The sequence below is a fragment of the Petaurus breviceps genome, unplaced genomic scaffold (assembly GCF_028583685.1).
Source record: "Petaurus breviceps papuanus isolate PSGF00001 unplaced genomic scaffold, PetGlider_PUasm1.0 225, whole genome shotgun sequence".
Classification (NCBI taxonomy): Eukaryota; Metazoa; Chordata; class Mammalia; order Diprotodontia; family Petauridae; genus Petaurus; species Petaurus breviceps.
Genome location: NW_027185889.1, coordinates 17,521,108 through 17,543,663, shown reverse-complemented (window position 1 = coordinate 17,543,663; position 22,556 = coordinate 17,521,108). Strand labels below are relative to the sequence as shown.

Genomic DNA, 22,556 nt, shown 5'->3' with positions numbered 1-22,556 from the left:
TTATTGAATAAAGGTACATTTTTTTGTTCACATTTACCTGTTTATTAAAATTGTTGTCAATGTTCATTAAAATAAGCCCTCCCCTGAAAATAAGCCCTCTGGTGGTTTTCTGTCCAAAACCATAATAAGACAGTGTCTTATTATCGGGGAAACATGGTAGAAGCACATCTCAGGACACTTACCAGCTGATCAATTTCCTTTCCTAAAATGTGGCATCTAGAACTGTACATAATACTCCAGATGTATTCTGATCTTGGAAGAATAAAGAAGGATTACTCCCTCCTTTGTTGTGGCCACTATGCCATTTAAGAAACTGCCAAATCATACTGCTGTCTCACATTGAGGTTACAGTCCACTAAACATCCAAATTTGTTTCCACACAAACTGGTACAGAGCCATATCTCCCACTTGTGTAGGAAGTTCCTCAATCCCAGGGGAAAGACTTGACAATTATCCCTAATAAATCTCATCTTATTAGAGATAGTCCATTGTTCCAGTCTGTTAAGTTCTTTTTGGAACTTGACGGACTTAAACACACTAATGACCCTCCCTGCATTGTATCATCTGCAAATCTGTTTGTGACAGTTTTCAAGTTCCTCATAGACATGCTGAACAGCATACAGCCCAGGACAGGTCCTTGGAGCACTCTGCTAGAGTCCTGCCTGCAGGCTAAAGGCCTATTAATGACTACTCTATGGGGTTGGTAATTCAACCAGCTGAGAATATTATATCATTGTCTGGCCTGTATTTTTCCATATTATCCTCAAGAACAACATTGGAGCCTGTCAAATGGTTTACTGAAATATAGGCATACCACAGTTATAGCATTCCTCTGATCTACTGGACTAGTACCAAGAGAAGAAATGAAGGTAGTCTGGTATGATCCTGATGAAGCCTTGTGGGACCTTAGTAATAAGCAAACAAAACAACCCAATGTCCTTTCTAAATGGTCATAGTCTATCTCTTAATCAGGGCTCCTTAATCTTCTTGTGTCATGAACCTCTTTTGACAGCCCAGTAAAGCCTAGACTCATCTGAATAATGCAAAATACAAAGATTATAAAGAAAGTATACATACACACACACAAATACAATAGATACATATACATATTCATACAGACATAGAAAACACATTCACAGATCTCAGGTTGAGAAGATCTTTAATAATACTTTCCAGAATTTTGCCAGGAATTCTACTCCATTCTCTCCCCTTTTGGAAAACTAGGAAATTTGTCAAGTATTACAACAGATTTCCCATTCTCCATGAATACCAGCATAGCAATGATATCTTCCTATCCTTTCAGAACTCAGGGATGTAGTTTGTTGTACTCATTAAGAATAGCTAGGTGTTCTCTTTTATTTATGTTTCAGCTCTCTGTTCACCATCTTTCATCCCTCCCAATACAAAGACTGCTCTTCTAGGAACTGAAATTAGCAAGAGTTGACCAATCCATCTTCTTGACATCAACCACTTTCACTATCCTAACCACTGAGGGAGGGTCCCATCTCTTCAATAAAAAAAGTCTTTTGTTAAAATTGTTCTTCTTACCATTCATTTCCTGCCCCAATTCACCCAAAGATGTGCACTATCTTACATGAATATGCAACTTTTATATTTGTTCTTAATTACCTTAGTCTTCTATGTTTTTAAAATCTGGAGCTGGACAACAAATTCCCTCTGTATCCTCAATGGTCTCTTTAGACAGTCTTCTTTCTTTTCTTTTTTTTTATTTTTTAAGCAATCGGGGTTAAGTAACTTGCTCAAGGTTACACGGCCAGTTATTTCTGGGTGTGGTACTAAGTATCTGAGCTCGGATTCAATCCCCAGGTCATCCCAACACTGGAGCCAGTGCTCTTACTCGCTGTGCTACCTGGCCGCACCTTCTTTCTTTTCTTAATGGAATAATTCATGTCTATGCATTCAAAACTTCTGGCTATGTGACCCTAATTCTAAAACCGACTCTCCTGCATATCAATAACTGCTGTGTGTCAGGTTGTTTCTGCTAAATACTCACTACTGTCTATTACTCTTTCTTTCTACCGGTAGTTTCCCATGTACTTGCTCCTCTCTCTAGTTATATGGCTTAGCAGCTACCACATGGTTAGGGTTTTTTTTTTCTTTTTTCCTTCATTGTCTATTTAAGGTCCTCTTTCTGATTTTACAAATCTTCAGGCAAATACATATTTTAATGTCCCTTTTTAAATATACTCCATCCCCAGATACAAGTCCATCATTCAGATTCTATTTAGTTTTGGTAAATAACCAAGTCCCTTTTTAAAATATCATTTTCATGACCAGCTGCTCACTTCCCAAATCTAGCTTTTCTCTTCTGAATATACCTCAGGAAGACAAAAGACCTCCCTGTTGTCTCAGCTCAACATATGGTCACTTTCAGCAACCACTACTACTTGTGTCTCCTTTCAGTCATGAGCCCTGGATGGCCCCTCATGGTGCTGCCTGAGGTTTATCAATCATCACTCCTGTCAGTAAAAGAATCTGTTCTTTGCTCAGTCAGTTGAGCTCTATCCTCTCTGAGAACAGCTTCCCAATCTATTCCTCATTTCCAAGGGTTGTTTGTCTTTTTTCATCTCTTCCTTGCCTGTGCCCCATCCTTCTATCTTTGTAGGACCAAAGATCAAGAGCTAGAAGGGACCACCAAGGCCATCTAGTACAACACCCTAATTTTATGACTCAGATGCTGAGGCCCAAGAATGTGAAGGACCATGATCAAAGTTTCACAGGGAGTACACACCAAAGGTACAATTTGAATCCAAGTGTTCTGATGCTACAGCCAGTAATTTTCCCACACTGTCTCCTTCAACCTCTGGACACAGGCTAGCATCCCTCAAAGTCTGTTTCTTCAATAATTCAATTATTCCCTTCAATAATTTTTTCCATTGATGCTACCACCTGTCACTAGGGAGCTCAAGATAGTTTCTGGCAAACACTACCTCCTTTGTAACCTTCACAATCCATTCATTTAGTATATTTAGGAAAAATGTCTTCCTCCTTTCAACATTTTACTGTCAGAGATGAATTTATTTCAAGCACATATGTGCTCTTCTCATCTAGGTAAGGAGGTAGATAAGTACAGAGAGAATCAGGAAAACCCACGTTCAAATACTGCCTTAGACATTTACTAGATGACCCCGGGCCAAGTCACTTAAACTCCCTCAGTCTCAATTTCCTCACGTGTAAAATGGGGATGATAAAAAGAGCCTCTGCTTCCTGTCATAGGATTGTCATGAGGATCCAATGAGGTAACTATGGCACTCTTCAAATACTAGTCATTCTGATGATGATTAACATCTTGCCTATCTTGGCCCCTGAGTCCCTCTCACATGTCTGACTTGCTCTTTCCAGTTTGTCCTTCTCTTGGACAGAATAAATGAAAACTAGGACTCTGCCTTTTCTGCCATTAACACTGAACCATTATCCCCAACAGTGAACCTCTTCCCTCCTTGTTCTGACTTCCTTTCAAAAGCCCTTTTTTGCTCTTTGTGTCTTACATAAGAGTCAGATCACTCCACTGCAGGCATTAGCTTTTCTGACACTGGCCTTGCAGGTCCACATCAGCTGCACTGGTCACTGGTCTAGCTGTGGAACGTCCTCCTAAAATCAGAGCCCACTGGAGAATCCCCCATGTAGTCATTGTGGTTTCTTTGGATTCTAGTCTCTTTCTTACCCATGAGCATCATTTGTTTACCTATTATCAGAATTTCATATTGTGATCATGTGAAATTTGTGATAATTTAATCACTGTCCATCCCTTTGCCTTTGTCTCTGTCTCTGGCAGTGATGTGAAACCAATCACTTTTCAACTCTTTAAAAGCTGCTTTACTACAGTCCAAGGTACATGTCTCACGATGGGCAGCATTCCCTTCCCTTTTCTATTATAAACTCTAGATTACAAGCATTACATAGTCAAGCTATAGTGAGGCTCCAGTGCATGAGAATCACCTTACAGAAGTTGGTCCCTGGAAAATATAATGAAATAATACAGCTATCTTTACTAATTCATAAACAATGGTAATTTCCTTCTCCATTTTTTCCGAAAATTGAAAACAAAGTCACCTTGGACATGTGTACTAAATTTAAATACATACTTGGGAAATATTTAAATAAATAAAAATGTATTTAAAAAAAGAGAGAATATGAAAAAACCTAAATACTACATATCCTAAACCTCTTTTCCAAACTCAGTGCTCCCTACTGTATTTATTGAAATTTTTCAAGTTAAATTTCTAAAACTTTCGAATCCATGCGCATATAAAGAAGACTTATCAATAAGCAGTTTTATGTACTTACTAGCTATAGTAGTTCCATTGATTGGGGATTCATGTGTCAAGTGTCCTTGAATTTTTCTGTCTGGCTGTTCTGTTTTCTCAGGGCTTCTTGTGGCATTCGATGTTGGGGAGGTATTCAGATTTCCAGATTCAGCGCCAGAGGAGATGAACTTGGCAAGCTTCAAATTTATAATAATAACTCATTTTAGCAATGTATTTGTAACTTTCAATTTTTTTTAATATGTTGACCTATATCAACAGATTTTTATCTTATTTTTGGGAGTGGAAGAAAAGTGAGAAAAACTCAGAAGAAAATAGTATTAGGGCCAATTATTAAGATAAATCTTACTAGAATGTTAGAACTGGACTCACTGACCTCAAGAAATACAAAAACAGACTGTTCTTGACAGCCTAATAAAGAAAAATCCAGTCATCTTGAACATTTATTCCTAAATATCACTTTCGATAGAAATACTATCTGGTAAAACAGGATTCCTTGTGAGAATAACGGTGTACATTTGACTTGTCCCATAAATACCTGCTAAGCAGTGGGAATAGCACTTTCATTCTTCTGAACAACAAGTATAGTGATTGCTTCCCTCCTCTCAGGAAAGAAGTGGAGGACTACAGGTACAGAATAGTACCTAGTCTATCCATGGCAGTCCCTGAGTTTTGTTATGTTGTTTTTTGTTGGTTCTGTTATTGTTAGAAGAAAGTTACTATGGTGGATATTATTGAAATAACTATTGGAAATTGGCCATGGTATGAAAAAATTACACTAATAAAATATTTTAATAGCCTGTTTTAATACATTCAGTACAGCTTGAGACTATCAATGATGCTCTTAACATGAATAAAAATCATGTTCTACTGTGTGACTATTAGTTACAAATCTCTGGCCTTTCTGCATGTTTTCGCTAGTTCCACCTCTTATGAAGAAGCAAGTTTTTGTAGCAAATAAAATGACAAGTAAGCTAGATTCTAGTCTTCATACCACTGATTTGATACATAGCTTAGGCTAAATTATTTAAGTTATCTGGTATTGTTTATGTTCCAATGGATATAAGTTTCAGGTGAATAGGGGTGAAGAGTGATCTGATATTCACTTATAAAGCATCTTGTTTAGCCAATCTGAAAGCTGTGAGGTGGTACTTCAGAGTTGTTTTAATATGCATTTCTCTAATCAATAGTGATTTAGAACATTTTTTCATATAACTATAGATAGCTTTGGTATCTTCTTCTGAAAACTGCTGCTTTCCTTATAATTTTGGTTCATTGGCTTTGTTTATGCAAAAACTTTTTAATTTCATATAATCAAAATTATTCATTGTATATTTTGTAATGTACTCCACATCTTGTTTGATCCTAAATTTTTCCCTGATCTATAGATCTTACAGGTAAACTATTCCATGTTCTCTAATTTGCTTATGGTATATAACCTTTTATGTGTAAATCATATATCCATTCTGACCGTATCTTAGAATATATGGAATATGGTCTATACCTACTTTCTGCTACAGTTTTCCAATTTTTCTAGTAAATTTTATCAAATAGTGAGTTTTTGTACCAAAAGCTTGGATTTTTGGATTTATCACATGCTAGATTACTATTTACATCCAGTCTTACATTAAGTAACATCAAGTGTCACTTTAAAATTATTGACCCAGGGAAAAACCCTCTACAGTAAAGGCTTGGGATCCTAGAGGAAGGGCGTGGCTAGGACACTGCTTCAAAATGGGTAGAAAGAAGACTACAAAGACAAAGACTCTGGAGTCCTACTATCCTCAGAGGGAGGAACCAACCTCAGAGGGAGACAATGTGGACTCCACACCCACAGCTGAGACTTCAACAGGGAATGGATCCCAAGCACAGAAGGCTCTCCTAGATGAGATCAAAAGGAACTTTGAAAGCAAAATTAGAGAGATAGAAGACAAAATGAATAAATCTCTCAAAACGAAAATAGCAGAATTCGAAAAACATTATAATGAGGAAAACATCTCTCTAAAAAGAAAAGTGTATGATATGGAAAAGGAGCTTCAAAAATTAACCAAGGAAAATGATTTGCTAAAATCCAGAATTAAACAAATGGAAACAAATAACTCTATGAGGAACCAAGAATGAGCCAAGCAAAACAACAAAAATGAAAAATTAGAAAAAGAGGTAAAATACCTCAAAGAAAAAATAACTGACCTGGAAAACAGATCCAGGAGAGATAATCTGAGAATCATAGGCCTACCAGAAAATTATGATGAAAAAATGAGCCTGGACAACATTCTCCAAGAGCTCTTTAGGAAAACTGCCCTGAGATACTAGAACCTGAGGGGAAAATAGAAATCAACAGAATCCACCGGATACCTGCTGTAAGAGATCCCAAACTGAAAAATCCTCGAAATGTTGTGGCCAAACTCCAGAACTACAAGACTAAAGAGAAAATACTTCAAATGGCCAGAAAGAAACAATTCAAATATCGAGGGTCCACAGTGAGGATTGCACAGGATTTGTCAGCCTCCACACTGAAAGATCGGAGGCAGTGGAATACAATTTTCAGGAAGGCAAAACAGCTCGGATTACAACCAAGGATCACATACCCAGCGAGACTGAGCATATTCTTCCAGGCAAAGAGATGGTCATTCAATGATATAACAGAGTTCCAGACCTTCTTGATAAAAAAGCCAGAACTCAATGGAAAATTCAACCTCCAATTACGAGAAGCAACAGTGACTTAGAAAGGTAAACAAGGAGAACACACATCATTTTAGAGGGAAAGAGGGGAGGGAGAGGAGCTTCGCATGAGATCTGTTCCTGTCATTCTTGATGCGAAGAAAAAATAGCATACCTCATTAAGTATAACAATATCCTACAGGTAGTAGGAGGGGGAAAGGGTTACAAAAGGGGGGTGGGAGTGGTTTGTAGGGAGGGAAGTAGTAAGGGGAAAAGGGAAGGAAAAGGGAGGGGGGACAAAAAGGGAACACTGAGGGAGGCGGTGGTCAAAAGGAAAACTATTAAGGGGGGGAAGGGAGAAGGGAGAGAAAATACGAACATTAACAGGGGCAGGAATAGGATGAGGGGAAAGAAACAGGTAACAATCATAACTGTAAATGTGAATGGAATGAACTCTCCTATAAAACGGAGATGGATAGCAGAATGGATTAGAAATCATAATCCTACAATATTCTGTTTACAAGAAACACATTTGAAACAGAGGGATACACACAAGGTAAAGGTAAAAGGTTGGAGTAAAATATATCATGCCTCAGCTAAAGTAAAAAAAGCAGGGGTAGCAATCCTTATCTCAGATAAAGAAAATGCAAAAATTGACCTAATTAAAAGAGATAAGGAAGGAAACTATATCCTGTTAAAAGGCACCATCGAGAATGAAGCAATATCACTACTTAACATATATGCACCAAGTGGTGTAGCATCCAAATTCCTAGAGGTGAAGGTAAAGGAATTAGAGGAAGAAATAGATAGCAAAACTATACTAGTGGAAGACCTTAATCTCCCCCTATCTGAACTTGATAAATCCAACCTCAAAATAAAAAAGAAAGAAGTTAAGGAGGTGAACAGGATTTTAGAGAGGATAGGTATGATAGATCTCTGGAGAAAACTGAATGGGGATAAAAAGGAATACACTTTCTTCTCAGCGGTTCATGGCACATATTCAAAAATTGACCATGTTCTAGGGCATAAAAACCTCACAATTCTATGCAGTAAGGCAGAAATATTAAACGCATCGTTCTCAGATCATGATGCAATAAAAATTATATGCAATAAAGGGCCAGGGAAAGAGACTAAAAACTAACTGGAAATTGAACAATTTGATCCTAAAGAATGAGTGGGTCAAACAAGAAATTATAGAAACAATCAGTAATTTCATTCAAGAGAATGATAATAATGAGACAACATACCTGTTGGGATATAATAGTCTTCCACTAGTATAGTTTTGCTATCTATTTCTTCCTCTAATTCCTTTACCTTCACCTCTAGGAATTTGGATGCTACACCACTTGGTGCATATATGTTAAGTAGTGATATTGCTTCATTCTCGATGGTGCCTTTTAACAGGATATAGTTTCCTTCCTTATCTCTTTTAATTAGGTCAAAACATATAAACATATCTGTGGGATGCATTAAAGGCAGTTCTTAGGGGAAGTTTTATATCCCTGAGTGCATACGTGATTAAATTAGAGAAAAGGGAGCTCAACGAATTGGGCATGCAATTAAAAAACCTAGAAAAAGAACAAATTCAAAATCCCCAATTAAATACTAAATTAGAAATATTGAAGACTAAAGGAGAGATTAATAAAATCGAAATTAAGAAAACTATTGAACTAATAAATAAAACCAAGAGCTGGTTTTATGAAAAAACCAACAAAATTGATAGACCCTTAAGTCAATATGATAAAAAAAAAAGAAAGAAGAAAACCAAATTATGAGTATCAAAAATGAAAAGGGTGAATCTACCTCCAATGAAGAGGAAATCAAAACAATAATTAGGAATTATTTTTCCCAATTGTATGTACATAAATTTGACAATCTTAGGGAAATGGATGAATATTTAGAAACATACAAGTTGCCCAGATTAACTGAAGAGGAAGTAAATTACTTAAATAATCCCATCTCAGAAAAAGAAATTGAACAAGCCATCAGTCACCTCCCTAGGAAAAAATCTCCAGGGCCAGATGGATTCACTAGTGAATTCTATCAAACATTTAAAGAACAATTGATTCCAATACTCTACAAATTATTTGGGAAAATTAGGGAAGAAGGAGTCCTATCAAATTCTTTTCATGACACAAATATGGTACTGATACCTAAATCAGGAAGAGATAAAACAGAGAAAGAAAATTATAGACCAATCTCCCTCATGAATACAGATGCAAAAATTCTAAATACAATACTAGCCAAAAGACTACAGCAACTTATCTCAAGAATAATACACTTTGATCAGGTAGGATTTATTCCAGGAATGCAAGGATGGTTTAATATTAGGAAAACCATCAGTATAATTGAGCATATCAACAATAAAACTAGCAGAAACCACATGATCATCTCAATAGATGCAGAAAAGGCTTTTGACAAAATACAACATCCATTCCTATTAAAAACATTAGAAAGTATGGGAATAAATGGAGCCTTCCTTAAAATAATAGGTAGCATCTATTTAAAGCCATCAGCAAGTATTATATGCAATGGGGAGAAGCTGGAAGCATTTCCCATAAGATCAGGGGTGAAACAAGGGTGTCCACTATCACCCCTCTTATTCAATCTGGTACTAGAAATGTTAGCAGTAGCAATTAGAGAAGAAAAAGAAATCAAAGGAATCAAGTTAGGCAAAGAAGAGACCAAGCTATAACTCTTCGCAGATGATATGATGATATACTTAGAGAATCCTAGAGAATCAAGTAAAAAACTGCTTGAGACAATAAATAAATTTGGCAAAGTTGCAGGATATAAAATGAACCCACATAAATCCTCGGCATTCCTATATATTTCCAATGAAACTCAAAAGCAAGAAGTAGAAAGAGAAATCCCATTTAAAGTTACTGTAGACATTATAAAATATTTGGGAATCTACCTGCCAAAACAAACCCAGGACCTGTATGATCACAACTACAAAACACTTTTCACACAAATAAAGTCAGATCTAACTAATTGCAAAAATATCAATTGCTCATGGCTGGGTCGAGCTAATATAATAAAAATGACAATTTTACCTAAATTAAATTATATATTTAGTGCCATACCAATTAATTTACCAAAAAACTACTTTATAGAGTTAGAAAAAATAGTAACAAAATTCATCTGGAAGAATAAACGGTCCAAAATATCAAGGGAATTAATGAAAAAAAATGCTAGGGAAGGTGGACTAGCTTTACCAGATTTCAATCTGTACTATAAAGCAGCAGTCATCAAAACTACTTGGTACTGGCTTAGGAATAGAGGAGTGGATCAATGGAATAGATTAGGCACACGAGATTCAGAAGTCAACGACTACAGTAATGTATTGTTTGATAAACCCCCAGACCCTGGTTTTTGGGATAAGAACTCACTATTTGACAAAAACTGCTGGGAAAACTGGAATATAGTATGGCAGAAACTGGACATAGACCATTATCTAACACCATATACCAAAATCAAGTCTAAATGGGTTCATGATCTAGGTATAAAGGTTGATACTGTAAGCAGTCTGCTAAAACAAGGAATAGTTTACCTATCAGACTTGTGGAGAGGGAATGACTTTATGATGAAACAGAAATTAGAGAACATTATAAAATGTAAAATGGATAATTTTGACTACATGAAATTGAAAAGTTTCTGTAAAAATAAAGCCAATGTAACCAAGATTAAGAGGGAGGTGGTAAATTGGGAAAGAATCTTTACAATCTATGTCTGACAAAGGACTCATCTCTAAAATATACAGAGAACTGAGTCAAATTTATAAGAATACAAGTCATTCCCCAATTGATAAATGGTCAAAGGATATGAACAGGCAGTTTTCAGAGAAAGAAATTAAAGCTATCTATAAGCACATGAAGAAATGCTCTAATTCACTATTGATTAGAGAAATGCAAATCAAAACAACTCTGAGGTACCACATCTCACCAGTCAGATTGGCTAAGATGACAAAACAGGAAAATGACAAATGCTGGAGAGGATGTGGGCAAATTGGAAAACTAATGCATTGTTGGTGGAGTTGTGAACTGATCCAGCCTTTCTGGAGAACAATCTGGAACTATGCCCAAAGGGCTATAAATACTTTCATACCCTTTGATCCAGCAATACCACTCCTAGGGTTATATCCCAAAGAGATCATAGAAATGGGAGAAAGACCCATATGTACAAAAATGTTTATAGCAGCTCTTTTTGTTGTGGCAAAAAATTGGAAATTAAGGGGGCGTCCATCAATTGGGGAATGGCTGAACAAGTTGTGGTATATGCATGTTATGGAATATTATTGTGCTATAAGAAACGGGGAGCAGGCGGTCTTCATATTTACCTGGAGAGGCTTAAAAGAACTGATGCTGAGTGAGAAGAGTAGAACCAGGAGGAATTTGTACACAATTACAGACACAATGTATGTGTGATGACCAACTTTGATAGACTGGACTCTTCTCAACAATGCAGGGATATAAGTCAATCCCAAAAGACGCATGATGGAGAGAAAAACGTGCATCCAGAGAAAGAACTAGAAAGAACTAAATTTATATCCAGGTGGAAGCAAAATACCTGATCTTTTTCGTTCTCTTATTTGATTTTATGTCCTCTTTACCATTTTTCATTCCAGCTGGTACAATCCATCCTTATAACCTGACCATTGTATAATGTGAAAGTATTTACAGATCCTATACTTGATTATAAGATGCCATGGGGGCGGGGAGGGGAGGGAGGGGGACAAAATGTGAAATTCAAGGAATTGTGGAATTGAATCCTGTAAACTAAAAGGAAACAAACAAATTAATAAATTAAAGAATTAAAAAAATAAAAGTATTGAAGACTGATATTTAAAATCTTGTCTAATTCCTTCTGTTACTCCAAATGCATTGAGAGTCAGCTTCAGATTTTCAAGAGACATCTAAAGATGGGCCTTCACTATGTACTTAACTAGGTCTGCCTGGCATGACCCAGAAATTTTAAAGTTCTTGCACCAACAATACAATTTCCAATAACCTTCTAACAACAAACTGTACCGTCTTCCATTCAAGTCATACTCCAATTCCTCATGGTGCAGTGGAGGCGACTCTGAATTCCTGAACACTCTCTCAGTGGTTCATAAGTTCTGTCAGGTTTGACAAAACACAAAAAGCTTGGAGACAGATGCAGGGATAAGCCTGTATGACTGCTAGCTGAGAGTCAGCCTTGCCAACTCAGCACCAGAGGTGAGCCAGCAGGTACTGAAGCTCTTTGGCCAATAAAACTAATGAAGACTAAAGGATCAAAAAGGTCTTAACCTGCATCAAGAGAGTATTAGCCAGACCTATAAAATGATGAATCTGGTTAAGTATTAAAATGCATCATGCTTACTACCTGTAAAAAGATACCCAAACAAACCCCCCAAAAAACAACCAACCTGATGGAAATTCTCCTGCAAAAATACCTGTTTTAAGGGTTCCCTTGATTCCTGTTTTCCCAGCTGTATCCTCTTACTCTCGGCTGCTATGTCTTGACTTTCATTCTCTTCTGTAAGTGGGAATTCCACTGACCCATGAAGAGAGCTAAGATGTGATCCTGGTGTGTTAGTACTTGATGGTTGTTTTCTTGTTGGAAACATGGCATTTAACTGTGGGAGAAAGTCTAGTCCTAAAAAGAAAGGAAAAGTATTTCTTTTGTACATGACTGATACTACCTGTAATCTATACTCCATTCCACAAAACAGTAGTTGTTTAAGTAGTTGTCATAAGTAACAAAGAAAATTATTAATTTCACAGAGGTCTTAATGTAGAACATAAATCTCTCATAAAAGTCCTCTCTATCAAGAAGGGAAAAAAGTGTTGCAAAATTCCTACCATCTCCTCTGGCAACAGAGTCCTCACTTGCCTTGTGGACAGCTGCATCTATGAAAAATAATACAGTAAAGAAAAAATTAAAAATAAAACCAAAGTTCACATTCCCTTTCTATTCATTGTGAAGCCTCTTGAGGGGAACAGAAAAGAAAATTAACAGAGAACAAGGAAAGGATTAGAGTTGGCACTTTTCTCTTCATTTCTTCAAGCGGTAGTCATAAGACAATACCAAAAAACCACCAACAACAAAAACCAAACCCACAACTCTACCATGCATGTTCACTTTCTTCCACAATCAATAACTTTATCTTACATCAGACTAATTTATCAATATATCCAAATGAAATTCCCTTTGAAACAAAGAAAGTTTAAGCAAAATTGAACCTACTAAGCAACTCTCAGTATATATATATCATTCCATACCCACAATCCCCCACATTTTCAAAAAGAACGAAGTACATTTCCTCTTTTCTCCACATAGGTTCATTTAAATAAGACTGGTAATGTCATATTTAAAGAAGGATCTTAAGGCCAGGAGAAATGTGTTCTAATCCAGACTCATTACATACCAGTGAATAAATTTAGGAAAGTCATGGCTTCTCCAAATCTCAGTTTTACACTACCTGTAAAATGGGAATAATGATATTTGTCCTGCTCATCTCACATGTTTACTGGACAGGACCAAGAGAAATAATATGGTTGGAAATAGTTAAAAATTCATTTTAGAAATTTATACAAGATATTCTTTTATTTTTAATTCAGTTTATTTTCAAAGATCTGCATTTTTCTTGCCCTCCCACCTCCAAAACAAAAAAGCCCTGTTTACCAGCATGAATGGTCAGATAAAACAAATTCCTTTACTGGTTAGGTCCAAAAAAATGTTTCTCAATTTGCACTCTGAGTCTACTACCTGAACAGGTTTTATCCCAAGTGTAAGGCATTATTTTAAACAATATGATGTTCAATGCTGATCTGTTCCCACCTATATCACATGACCCCTATATCCCCATATTCTGGTCCCTTTCTTTGAGTTAATGAAACTTATTTTTAGTTTCTTCTTTTTCTCCAGACTGGATGACTTCTCTTTAACACGTATTTTGTAGGATGTGAATAGTCTCCCACCTCCCATCTGCCAAACTATCTCCCTCCCAACATTCAAAACCCAATTCAAACAAGTTGTATGGCTGGGCTGAATTATAGGGAATATGAAAAAAAAAACCATGTAAAATCAAATTGAAAAGGAAGGCTTGAGCTAGGTTATAGGAAGGCTTGAAAGTCACACTATTTGTATTTTATTTGTTAGGCAATGGATAGCCACTCAAAGTTAACAGGGAGATAATGTCATAAGCTCTGTGAAACTATGAATATCAATTTGGCAGCAAATGGGCACACACTATCTAGCAATTCTTTCCTCAATTCTAATTGAATTAAAATGTTTTAAACCTCTTCCTCTCTCCTTAAGTCATCAAAATTATCACTATGGTGTCCTCTCTCTCAATAGATAACCCTATTTTACTAAAAATACTGAAGTCATGTAAGCTCACTTATCTTCAATCACCAAAAACTGAAAAATCTCTAAGTTGTCACCCATCCTCTAAGAATGAGGTGCCTTACCTCTCTGAAGATACTTGTACCCTTTGACCTTGTGCCACTAAAATTCCCTCTCTCACTTCAGTATCTCCCTCTTTAATGGCTTTTTCCCTAGTACTTGTAAATATGGTCAGGTCCTGTCATCCCCAAAGGCTAGCATTCTATATCTTCTCTCTTGCTATTAACAGTTAAACGTGCAGGAAAAATAGACTAACACTCAGTGCCTCGACTTCCTTACCACCTTAACCTCATGCAAATCTGGCTTCCATCCAAAGCATTCTCTTCAAGTTCATAAATGACATTTTCATCTGCCAAACTGCCTTTTCTCAGGCCAAATCTTTCTAGTCTTTTCTGTAGCTTCCATTACTCCTGACCATCCTCACCTTCTTTCCTTCCCCAGTTTCCAGGGCAGTTTTCATGGTTTCTCTCTTTTTGTCTGACCATGTCTCTGCTTGGCATCCCTGAACTAGTTCATCACACCATTCTCTCCTTGCCAGTAAATGTAGGGTTGTTCCCAAGGTTCTGTCCTCAGTCACCTCTTCTCAATACTCTGATGACTTCAATGTCCCACTCTGTGCTAACCCAAATGCTTGGAAATCTCTACTTGGTAACAGCATACTGGTAATCTCAAAATATCTGACTGAACTTCTATCTCACTATGAAAAAGCCTTTCTTTCTTCAGTTTCTAGATTTCCACTACTGGCATCATCATCCTCCAAATCACCCATGCTTAAAACCTCACAGTTATCTTTAATTCTTCCAAACCACATCCAATAAGTCTTAATTGACTCTACTTTTTTGTTGCTGTTGCTATTGTTCTCAGGACTAATTTAATTGAGCTACAAAAATGTCAAATGGGCTTGGGACCCAAGGCCCAAATATGTTACAAACCTTGTAAACACAGTACTTGGTCATTAGAGAGGGAGAAGACATAGCATTCCTAATCCAGCTGCCAGGCTGCTCAATAACCACATCACAATGTCTTGGCCCAGGCTACTAATTAGTGTACTGTACAGCATCATGGAGGTGGTGAGATTTTTTTGTTCTTCGGTACATTAAGACAACAAGCTAGGTCAGCTTCCCCAAGGTGCCTGGCAGAAAGCAGCTCACTTCTGCTCAGAGGACTATTCCTTACTCTTCTATATGTGCAGCTTAAAGCTGGGCACACTTCACTATGCTTGTCTACAAGCTGAAAGGCCTGTACTCATCTCAGCATCTCATCCAGAGAAAGGTCCACAGGAAGGTGATCTGCAAAGGATCCCCTTCTCATCAATGATGAAAAGACCTCTGAGTGAAATATATTTTGCTTTGTAGCTAGAAAGGCTGTCTTTGAACAGCTCATCTGATATAATAACTGTAGTTTGAAGCCTGGGGCTGGGCTCCCCAATTCTGGCATTTCATGCTGGCTGACAGCAACCACTCCACAGAATTCTGACTCAACCCTAATTTCTAACTCCACCACCTGAGAAGGTGAGTAGCAGCCCCCAACTCTGCTTCTAAAATATCTCTCACTCCTGCCCTCTCCCCTTACTTATTTCTCCTCTGCCCCCTAACTCCATTGTTCAGACCTTTATCATTTAACACCTGAACTACAGTAACATGTCTAACGGATCTCCTCGCCTCCAAACTCTTACCCTTCTAAACCACACACTTGCCCAAATAAATTTTCCAGAAAAGTAAAGATCTTAGTATGACAGTTCCCTAATAAGGAACCTTCCGTGAGTTCCTTCTATCAAAGGTAAACCCTCTTCACATTGGCTCTTAGGTCCTTTACAAAAAAGTTCCAATCTACCTTTCCAAACACACTTGACAACCTTCTCCCTCTTGACATAATCCACATTCCAGCAATCCTAATAACTCATGATTCTTCCATCTTATCTTTTACTCCTATGTCGCCATGAAAATGACTCTCACACCCAGAACACTCTGGCCATACCCTTACTTGTTGAAACCTCACATTCCCTTTACAATCCAGAGCTTTGCTTCTCATTCCTCCACAAATCCTTCCTTCTTCTTTTCTCTCTCTATACTTTTTTTGCTGGTGAACTCATCAGCTTCCACTGGTTTACTTACTATTTCTATGAAAATTACTCAAAGAACTCTACATTTTAGTCCCAGTCTCCTCCTGACTTTCAGTTCAGCATCAGGAACTAATTACTCTACATTTCAAACTAGATGGCCCTGAAGCACTTCAAGCATAACCTATCCAAAACAGAACCTACTATATTTCTCAAAAAATCTAGTCTTCTTCCAAACTTGCCTTTCATAGAAATGGGGATCACTATGACAGTCTCCTAGTTCTGTAACCTTGTTTCCTCATTCTTGGTTGCTCTACATACCTAAGGAGTTGCAAAATGTTGCCATTTCCATCTCAACGTCTCTCAGATCTGATGCTTTCTACTCATGTGGTGACCCCCTTAGTTATGTCAGGTCCTTATCCCCTCTTGTCTCAATGATTTTAATGGCCTCCTAACTGTTCTTCCGCCCTCAACTCTCTACAGGCTCCACACAGTTGCCAAAATGATTTTCCTTAGTGCCACCCTTACCACATTCGCTCTCCTCTTTAATAAACTCCTGTATGATCAAATATAAACTCTGCTTACCCTCTAAAGCCCTTCACAACCTGGTCCCAACCTTTCTTTCAAAATTCTTTATACATTAGTCCCCACTTCTGGCAGTCTATAATCCAGCCAAACTGGTCAGCCCACCATTCCTCACACATTCTGTACATCTGCACTGGCCATCTCATGCCTTAAATACATTCCCTACTCATCTCCTCCTCAAAGAATCCCTCTGTTCCTTCAAGACGTATTCCAAACAGGAGTTCTCAACCTGGGATACATGAACTTAAATTTCCGAAAATACTTTGACAACTATTTCAATATAAATGGTTTCATTTGTAATCCTATTTATTTTCTGTTCTACATTTAAAAACATTATTCTCAGAAGAGGTCCATAGACTGCACCAGACTGTCCAAGGGGACCATGAGTTAAAAGAGGGTGGGAGCTTCTCTTCTACATGAAGTCTTTCCTGATCCCTTAAACTGTTAGTACCCTCTCTTTCTCCCTACTTTCTCTTTATGTGGTATTTATTCTGTGTATATACACAGTCTCCTTTAATAAAATACAAGCTCCTTGAAGTACAGATTATTTATATCCCTTATGCCTAGCATGATACTGGGCACATAGTAAGTACTATATAATGGCATGTAGTAGGCACAGTGACTGGCACATAGTAGGTGCTGTATAAATGGCACATTGTAGGCATGGCATCTGCACATGGTAGGCACAAACTATATAAATGTTTATTGCCTTTCCTTCCCTTCAATGCATATTGACTGACAAGTGATCACTCCTTTATCCTCCAACCCCAGGCACTCACAGCTTGTGCATTTCATGCCTGTCATTTACACACCCAGGGCACTGGAGATGCTGGTTTGAACATCATCTGTATAAGTACTTAGTTGAATCCTCTGGAATAAATGAGATTTCCAAAGAATGTATGAGGGAAATAAAGAGGGTCAAGGATGGACTCTTGGGGAATCACCTATCTTAAGAAATCAAGAAAAGTAAAAGCAATCAGTAAATGAGACAGAAAAGGAAGCATTTGTCTCGGAAGCTGGGACAGCTCCATAGCTCAGAGGAGTTGGTCAACACTAGGCTACAGATATGTCAAGGATGAATGGAGAAAAGTCACTGGAATTGCCAAGCTGCTCATCACTGAGTGACCTATAAGAAAGTAGCATCATTACAACACTAGTAAGGGATGCTAATCTTCAAGGGACTGAGGAGTATGTGGTGGTAAGGAAAGAAACGGAATTTGTAACTGAGGATTACTCTTTCCAGAAGTTTGGCAGCATATATGAGTGGAGAGAAAGGTGGCAAGGTTGTAAGCTCAACCTTAGTAAAAAAACTAAGGAAAGGTAATTTTAGGATGACTCTTTATATAACTTCACAAATCAGCAGACTAGAAAAGCAGGGAATTAGAAACAGAAAAATCAAAAGTGAAAACTCCACAAAATTGGAAGGTGAACAATTTCTAAGGACTTCTGGGAAAGGTGCACATTATGTACATGCTCTCTGTCATCTAATATCATGATCTCCTACAAGTCAAGCATTGTGCATATCCAGGTATATTTAGATCACTAGTCAGCACACTACAGGTGTGTGGCCTCAAAAAATTATATTCCAAGTCAAATTTTACCCTTTCAAGAATGACAAACCAGACTATAAGACAACTCCAAAAGACTCAGAGATCTCCACACCAGGGAAAGAGATGTGGAGTCTGAATGAAGATTGAAGCAAACTACTTGCTGTGTTTCTTTTTCTTGTTTTGTTTTGTTTCCTCATTCCATCAGTTATAATCCTTCTTTACAATCTGACTAATGATTAATGTGAAGATATTTTAGATCCTATATTCGAGTGCATGCCACCATGATGCAGGGGAGAGGAAAGAGAGGGGGAGAAAATTTGAAATTCAAAGGACTGTGGAACTGAATGTTGTAAACTAAAAGTAAATAAACAAACCAATTTAATTAAAAAAAAATAATTACAAACCAGAGGATCTTGCTTAACCTACAATGCTATAGAACACTGAATACTAGGCATTAGCTTCTAGGCCAATATTTATAACTGTGTATTTGGATAAAAAATCTGTCCATTTATGCCTCAGTTTCCACACCTGGAAAATAAAGATACTGCCTCATGTGAAACAACTAGAATCAAATTTAAAGTCTCAGAGCTGGAAGGAGCTTTGATTTGAGGTCACATAATCCAGCTTATTCCCTAAGTCATAAATCACTTCTACGACATCACTGATTTAAGTGATTCTAGTGATAAGCATTTCCTGAAGAGGTCCACAAAATCTGCCTCTCCATAAACGTTTATCCACTGGTGCAAGTTCTTCCCTTTATAACCAAGTAGATGAAGCTGCAACCTTCTTTTATGTGAAAATACCTTAAATTTTTAAAGGCAAAAGACATCATGTCCCACACCCAGCCCTGCAAGTGTTTTCTTCTCAAAGATGAAATACCCTTGTAACTGGTTCTCAAAAACAATGTCATATGAATCAACATACTATCCTAAGAGCTCTGAGAGTAGCAGAAGCACCCAGACCACTACTGGGGCTTTATAGCCCACAACCATCAACTAGGGAAGCAACTCCTGTGAAGAAAGAGCCAGCCACTTCCACCAACTGCCAACCAAGTGCCAGCCACATTAGCAGGTAGGTCAGGAGAATGGATGCCAGGAGAGACTCTGAGGGAGTGATAGGAAGCAGCATGTGCCGGGAAGGTTCAATCACCATCACCACCACCGGTCACACTGACAATAAACTCCCTTCAGACCAAGAGACTCAGGAACGGCAATGCCCTGCCCAAACCATCAGAACTACTTCTAACCCATCCTTCACAGCCATCATTGTAAGAAGAAACTGTAGAGAGAAAGCATACCTTCCTCATCAACACCAAAAACTACTATTGAACAAGTACCACCAATGGGCAGATTAACATGAGAGTCCTGGAAGTCACATCACCACCCCCATACCACCCATCCCCTAGACCACTAGCCCTCAAAGCCACCAGTGGGGGAAGTCACTCTGGAGCAGAGGTCAGCCATCCCCACCAAGTGACAACCAATTGCAATACCCAGTGCAGACATGCCAGCCTAATTGAAGCAGCAAAGCACCCTGGGGGATAGAGGAGACGGGGGCCAGGCAAATGAACTAACACTACCGCTATCACCTTGACTGCCATTCTCCTCACAGACACTGATGGAGACAGCCTGAAACCCCGCATCCAAGAGCCTTGAGAATAGCAATGTTTCCAGTCCAGTACTCTCAGTCATCACCCTGAGAAGGAATCTCTGGGCAGATGCAGCCTGGGGACTGATCCTGTAGGGCCTACGGTCATTAGCTACTAGAGACCAAGAGAGGAAAATTTGTGCTCCCAAAGTCCTTGGCACAGTCAGAGGGTTTAACATCAGAAAGTGGTATGATTTTATCAGTGGAAAGGACATTAAAGAAAAGGTTGGAGGCTGTACCCTAAAGAGAATGGGGTCTTCTACCTGACCTGCATCTGAAACCTTCCCTATGGGTTGTCTTCCCCATTAGAACGTGAAATCCTGGAAAGCAGGGACAACCAAGCCAATCTATTTATATCCCCAACACTTATGGCACAGCATATATGCTTCATTCATGCATTCATTTATTCATCACAGTGACCTTCCTCTGGACAACACTAAGAAGTGGTACCTAAAACTGCACAAAATATCCCCAAAGTGCTCTAGTAAGAACAGGGCAAAAAAGGACTGTCATCTCCTTTATTCTAGCCTCTATAGTTCTATTAATGGAGCCAAAAGATTTCATTAACTTTTATTTTATGGCTAAGGGTACAAAAATCAGAGTCAGGAAGACTTGGGTTCTCCAGGCAAATCATGTGAACTCTCTGGAGCATTAGTTTCCTTAACTGTGAACCTCATAAGATTCAATTGTTATAATGGATGTAAGGGGCCTTGGAAAATTTAAAGCACTTTAGAAATTCCTGATATGATCATGCTTAATACACATTAAGTTTGTAATTCACAATATTCCAAAGGTCTTGACATAACGGCTATACGGGCAGGGCAGCTAGGTGGCAGACTGGTGTAATAGTAATGTAATTTAAAGATCCCCCTGTATTGGCTTGGTTTTTGGTTTGATTGTGTTAAAACCCAGAGCTTGTGAATCCCACTTGTGGGATGGACTTGTTGACGTGAAAAGAGGGCTCAACTGGGAGGAGCTGGTGACATAAATTTAGAGAGACACAAAAAGAGAGAGAGGCAGAAGAACTTTTTGGAAGCAGCATCTTGGAGGCAGAGAGAGACTGAGAGGATTGCTGAGGGCCACTTTGAATTGCCCAGGACTTTTGAGAGGTGCCACCCAGAGCTGCCAAGGACTGAGGAGACATGGATGTTATGCTGGTACTTTGTCTGTCTGTTTTGATGTTGTTTTGCCAGATTTGTCCACTGGTGAAAGACAGTCCTGTTGTTGCAGAGGTCTTAACCTTGCTGTTGGTTCAGAAGCCCTGAAGAAGGACTTTCTTGTTGTATGTTTACAGAAATCCTGGAAGGGGGTTTTGCTAATCTTTTCAGGGGTCCTAGGACTGTTCTGCAGACAGAGAATGAATTAATGGAGACACTGGCAATTTATCTTATGGCCTTGCTAAGCTTTGTCTCCCCAGGAACAAAGATTGCTGAGAACTTGCCTCGGGTCAAGATGAAGAAAAGACCTCCATTTGGGTATTAAATGCTGTGCTTAAGCTTGTTGTAACTCTGGGGTAGATTCAATTGTGATCCAAGGGTGGGGAACTTTTTACTTTTTTGTGCTCTGTGATTAAACAAATGAATGTACTTTACTTATGATTGGAAACTAATCTCCATTTGAGAAGAGGGGCTTTGTGATAGACTAAATGAATGTAATGTCCAGGGGTGGGATAGTACTTGGAGATTACTGAATCACACTTGGTAAATGCTGTATTTTGAATGATGTTAAATTTTGATTCTATCTGTTCTTAATTTGTCACAGAATAAAATGGAGAGCACCTATGCTGGTATTTTGAACCTTGGGAAGTTGCCTTTGCTTGGCATTACAACTGGATAGATCGCTGGGCTTGGAATCAGAAAGACATCTTCATGAGTTCAAATCTGACCTTTGACACTAACTAGCTGTGTGACCCTGGACAAGACATTTAACCCTGCTTGCCTCAGTTTCCTCATCTGGAAAATGAACTGGAGAAACCACTGCAGTATCTTTGCCAAGTAAACCCCAAATAGGGTCACGAAGAGTTGGAAATGACTGAACAACAACAAGTTGTAAGGGTAGATTTCCTTCCAAACAACTTGTATGGTCTTCTGAAACCATGTGTGGGACTTTATATTTATTTCTAAACTGCATCTACCCCATCCATATATTTTATGATTCAATAAGGTTATTTTTGGGACCTCACAGGGTCGTTCTGACAATCAAATGACAACACGTGAAAGTGCCAAGCAAATGTACAATGTTCCTAGGTACCATCTACCTTTACATCACTTCACCATTTACAAATAAGTTGTAAAAAGGGGGCAAGCTTCATTAACAGTGTTTTATAAAGAAGCAAAGAGAATCAGAGGGGATCAAGTGATCAGTCCAAGGTTATGG

At 38.2% G+C, this 22,556-nt stretch overlaps 1 protein-coding gene across 4 annotated transcripts in view; it reads right to left on the bottom strand.

The window, feature by feature from the left end:
- NEDD1 (NEDD1 gamma-tubulin ring complex targeting factor) overlaps positions 1-22,556 on the bottom strand; it is a 71,472-nt gene that overhangs the window by 7,993 nt on the left and 40,923 nt on the right. For 3 of the 4 annotated variants that reach the window (XM_069095202.1, XM_069095201.1, XM_069095200.1), the window contains exons 10-12: positions 12,794-12,841; positions 12,385-12,587; positions 4,309-4,465 (exon numbers count right to left, since the gene is read on the bottom strand). In XM_069095202.1, coding sequence (XP_068951303.1) covers positions 4,309-4,465; positions 12,385-12,587; positions 12,794-12,841 — 408 coding nt within the window. The remainder of the gene's footprint in view (positions 1-4,308; positions 4,466-12,384; positions 12,588-12,793; positions 12,842-22,556) is intronic. The other variant, XM_069095199.1, reaches the window with a different exon arrangement.